The sequence below is a fragment of the Formica exsecta genome, unplaced genomic scaffold (genome assembly GCF_003651465.1).
Source record: "Formica exsecta isolate Colony F162 unplaced genomic scaffold, ASM365146v1 scaffold438, whole genome shotgun sequence".
NCBI lineage: Eukaryota > Metazoa > Arthropoda > Insecta > Hymenoptera > Formicidae > Formica > Formica exsecta.
Window position 1 is genome coordinate 14,902 of NW_021851617.1, and position 4,798 is coordinate 19,699.

The 4,798-nt window shown below is 35.3% G+C and overlaps 1 protein-coding gene and 1 pseudogene across 1 annotated transcript in view; one reads left to right on the forward strand and one right to left on the reverse strand.

Moving 5' to 3' along the window:
• LOC115240495 overlaps positions 1–664 on the forward strand; it is a 5,403-nt gene extending 4,739 nt beyond the window's left edge. The window contains exons 3-4 of the mRNA XM_029815673.1: positions 1–215; positions 508–664. The exon at positions 1–215 is cut by the window's left edge and continues 1 nt beyond it. Coding sequence (XP_029671533.1) covers positions 1–215; positions 508–546 — 254 coding nt within the window. The 3' untranslated portion in view covers positions 547–664. The remainder of the gene's footprint in view (positions 216–507) is intronic.
• Positions 665–1,634: 970 nt separating this feature from the next.
• LOC115240490 lies at positions 1,635–3,201 on the reverse strand (annotated as a pseudogene).
• Between the last annotated feature and the right edge of the window lie 1,597 nt (positions 3,202–4,798).

Below are 4,798 nucleotides of genomic sequence, written 5' to 3' on the forward strand. Positions count from 1 at the left end.
GAAAATTTGGACCACGAGTAGAAGAAACTCTTTTTAGACCTATTAATGTTTACATTGCGGCTTCAAAATCCGGAAAACTCACAAGCCAACATTTCAAAAACTGGTTTGAAGAAGTATATTTACGAAATACTGGAGAAAAAAGTCTACTACTGCTTGATTCATGGACAGGACATTGTCCGGAACAATTAAAAGAATTTATACCAGCAGATAAACAAGTAAATATTTTAACAATACTAAAAAAACAACTGCTTATATACAACCTTTAGATGTTTTCGGTTTTAGAATTTGGAAAAATTTTGATTGATGTTTTTCTGATAATATTATTTTAAATAATTATGACATAAATTTACATTCACGTAATAATATAATAAAACTACAAAGTTTAACACATAATCAACTTTCTTCTCCAAGATTTCAAAATGTATTTAAATATAGTTGGTACAAAAGTGGATATTTATCAACGCGGCCTGAAAAGTTTGATAATCCAATAAATATTTGTTATTTTAGAGAAGAAAAATATATACCAAGATGCAGTATTTGTGGTAAAATGGCTCTTATACGTTGTGCATGGTGCAAAGAATATTTTTGTTTTGAACATTTCTTTGAACAATATCATTATTGTAACAATTACATAGAATAAATAATAATTTGATAATTAATTTAATTTAATTTTAAAATTAATTTAATTTTTGTTGATTGGAAAATTTTATAAAACATTTAAACTTTTTTCATATATTATCTTTTTACATCTTGAATTAAAATTTAATTTGCAAAATATTATTTTAAAATTATAATATTAATTAATAATTTAATATTATTGAAATAATACAAGACTCCATCCTGTTTTTTTTATATTATTATGATACAATGTATATAGTATAGAAAGATTATTTACGTAATTGGACTACAAATATTATTACTAATATTCAGCATCATTATCGTGTATTGCGAGACCTTATGAAAAAAAGAAAAAAGAGATAAAACGTCACGAAATAGCGAGCGAATAAAATTAGTATAGGTAGCGTGCGTCTTTATTTTATTTCTCAAGAATTAATTTCCGCAACATAACTTTATCATACCTGGTTGAATTTGGCGTAACATAAGCTTTAATACAATTTAAAAATTTTTTCAAAATATCAAATAAAAATATTGAGTGGTGGGGGTATTTCGAAAAATTTACCATTTTTTAAAAATCCATATACGCCATTGTAAAGTACATTTGAAACCATAAAACTTTTGTTTAAACAATTTTTTCATATTTCTTTTTGTTTCAATGATATTCGCTTCGGAATGTAAAAACCGATTTTTTCTAAGGGGTTGTTTTCACCCCTGAAACCGATTTTTAGCACCAACTAAAAATCGTTTCGTTACTACTACTCTATAATTATGCAAAGTTTCAGATTTTTTTGAATTTTCGCGTTGCCGAAGGTTCCTTGTGAGTCTGTAATTAAAAACTTTCTTCCTGAAATCCAGCTTGCTACTTCGCGGATACGATGTATGTTGTTAATGGAAATGCTTCGTCCGCTAGCAACACATAAGGCAGTGTTGGTCCATTAATTTTGATAGGCTTAGCATTTGGCAACTTCAATGTACCTTCTTCGAAACATCTTCCCATATTACTATTTCTAAAAACTCCTCCATCACTCTGTCTACCTTCAGCACCGATGTCGACCATAAAGCGATTTCGCATCGCTAATCGCCAACAGATTGATGCTGTGATATCCTTTATAATTGTAATGCGTCAAGCCGCTATGTGGCATAGCCTGTAACCAAAATTACATATGTATATAATTTTATTACTAGTCGTACATTAATAATGAGAGGTACTCCACAATAAGTACGAACCCACATTCTTCGACTAACACTTTTTTTGGTAAATTGGTCATATAATAAATATATAGTATTAAAGTTATATTTACCAAAATTCATAATAAAAAAACATCTTTCAATGTACCTGCAATGTAACGTTGTTCAAAATCGAAACGTTGAATCTAATCGATCGAATTCAACGGCAAGTTTCACCGACAAATTCAAACGACAAAGAGACAACATCAAAACACGAGCGTGGAAAAACACCGTCGATCAATCGATTGGCTCGTGATCGCGTGATAATCGAAATGAAAAACTGTGACAAACAGCTAGCTCTCGAAGGTTCGACGTCGAAAAACCTTGTTATTCCCATCGGCAGAACGCGAGTTTCCGCGGTCGGTCGATTTAGTCTGCCTACGACAACGATTCGAGCCGGTCGAAATTCATCGATCTTTCAAATTTGCATTTCGCTTATTCTCGCTCGTGTCGCGTACGCAGTAGGCTTACTCGTCTCACAATCGTTCCGAATTGTTTCACATACGATCGCGTTCATCTTCTCGAGGCGGTCAATTCGGTAATATCTCACACCGTACTCTTTACTTTCTTAGTGCTAAGATATTGTGAACTTTAATTGTTTGGAGTCCGAGAGTCGACGTTCGTTACCCGCATCGCGAATGTCCTCTGCCTCGCGCTAAATTCCATCCGGCGTCCGCGTGCAAGATATCCGTTCTCGCGAGAGCCTCTAGCAAGAAGCTCTACAAAATTTCCGCAACGCGTCAGAGGCAGTAATTAACAGGACATTTTGAAGATTTCCATCGGAGTCGCGGAATACGTGCCGTCGTTCGCTCCTATTATTCTAAATTAAACGAATATTTAAAACAATCTGCACTCGAGTTTTTTCTCAAATCTCCTTGTCCTCCAGCGGATTTACGGATTCGCGTTACACACAGCTTCTTGCTCATCTCTGAGCGTTTCTAAAGATTCGGGCGATCTCGTCGAGGTCGACTCCCGAACAAACGTGCTTTCCATCGATACATCCTACACAATTTGGATAGTTCCAAAATCGCTCAAATTTGTCAGCAATTTTTTGCCAACTCTCTGGATTGTCATGAAGAAAAACTGTCTCCTTCAAAGCATTCCATATTTCCTCGCAAATCTCTGATATTATCTTTGACATAGTATTATTGCCAATTCGGTAGGCATATAAGATCGATACCATGCTCCTGATGCCAGATATCGAACCGTAATATGCAAACGCGTTTCAGGAGGAATTGTATCTCGAATTACATATTGTTTAACGATGGAAGGGCCGACTAATTTGAGTAATTTTTGGAATATGATAGGATCCATTCGAAAATAATTGACAAATTTTTCTTTGTCTTCAATCTCCATTTCTTTCACGAGATTGTCACTCGCTCCTTGTAATAATCGCCAATGTAAAGTAAATATAGGTCGCACCCAAAATTGTCGCTTTTTTTTAGATTGTTCTTCGTTTACCACAATTGTGTACAGTACATACAATTGGAATATTTTGCGTCGTAATTCTTCTTGACAAAAAATACTGTAACTTCGTTTAAATTTCTTCACTAAACAAATAATAGCTAATAGCACAGTTTCGGAATCCATTCTTTTCTGCTAGAAAAAGAACAAGAGATTATTGGAACAAACTTATAAAGTGCAATAGGAATGGAAATAAACATTCAAGAGATAATATATACACACTAACCTAATTTAATATACCAAATTTTATTTATCTCTATTTACTACAAACTATTTTTCACAATTTTTTTTATTAAACTTTTATAAACACCAACAGCAATTTCCAAACTTTTAACTTTTTTTACTTTATTAATATTTGCAAACAACTGGCGAAAACTTTACTTTTTAGGTGCATGCGTGCTTGTGTGCGTCTGTTCAGTACGCCGGAGTTTCGTTCCTACAGTCCCATGGAGCGGATTACGCGGAAGCGGATTCAGCGGATCGCTAATCACAGGACTGCTTTGATGTAATCTTTGAAAGGGATCTAACGGAACAACTCCGTGATCGGCGATCCGCTGGATCCGCTTCCGCGTAATCCGTTCCATGGGACTGTAGGAACCAAACTCCGGTGTACTGAAAACAGCAGATCGTCTGTGATTGGTCGCAGAGTTCGATACGCCCGATACGCGCGTATCGCAATACGCGCCATGAGACGGCACCCTTAGGGTGCGAACCTATGCAGCGGAATAGCGTAAAGCCCGTATCAGACTACGCATTGAAGATTGAGGTTGAAGATTCAAGATTGAAATTTGACCAATCAGGACAAAGAAATTTTAGTCCCTTTTGTTCTGATTAAATTTTGGTCAAATTCCAATTTTTAATCTTCAATCTTCAATTTTCAATGTGTAGTCTGATACGGACTTAAGGCTCGCTGGAAATATTTGCGAGATAATTATGCAAAAGCTCGCAAAAAAGTCAAAGGTTACATTCCCAGTGGATCGACAGCCAAAGCTAGTGGACTAAAGAAATCTAAGTTCAGATTTTATGACCTCATGACATTCTTGAACGACTTTCTTGAGACACAGCAGTAAGTTCTTTCTTTTCAATATGCAAAAATGTATCATTTTTTTTTTGTCAATTTGTCAAGGCAAATAGATATAGAAGACAATTTTTCATGTTCGACACACTCACATAAGATGCTGTATGAATATATAAATATATATTTATTACAGGACTGTGAGTTCATTGCCAGACGACGCTGAAAGCGAAGTATATAGAATTGCTGAAAGTGAAGTATATGGAACAATCGAGCAACACGAGGATGATATTGTTGCTTCATCTTTGGAGTTCACCGATATTTCTTCTCAGACACCGACTACCACTCATGCTTCTCTACCGGTACTGACTCCCACTTGCGTTCCCCTCCACAAACGTCCACACCAACTTTCATTCCTCTGCACACCTCGACACCCAAAAGCGTCTCTCTACAAACGCCGCCAACTTTCAGTGT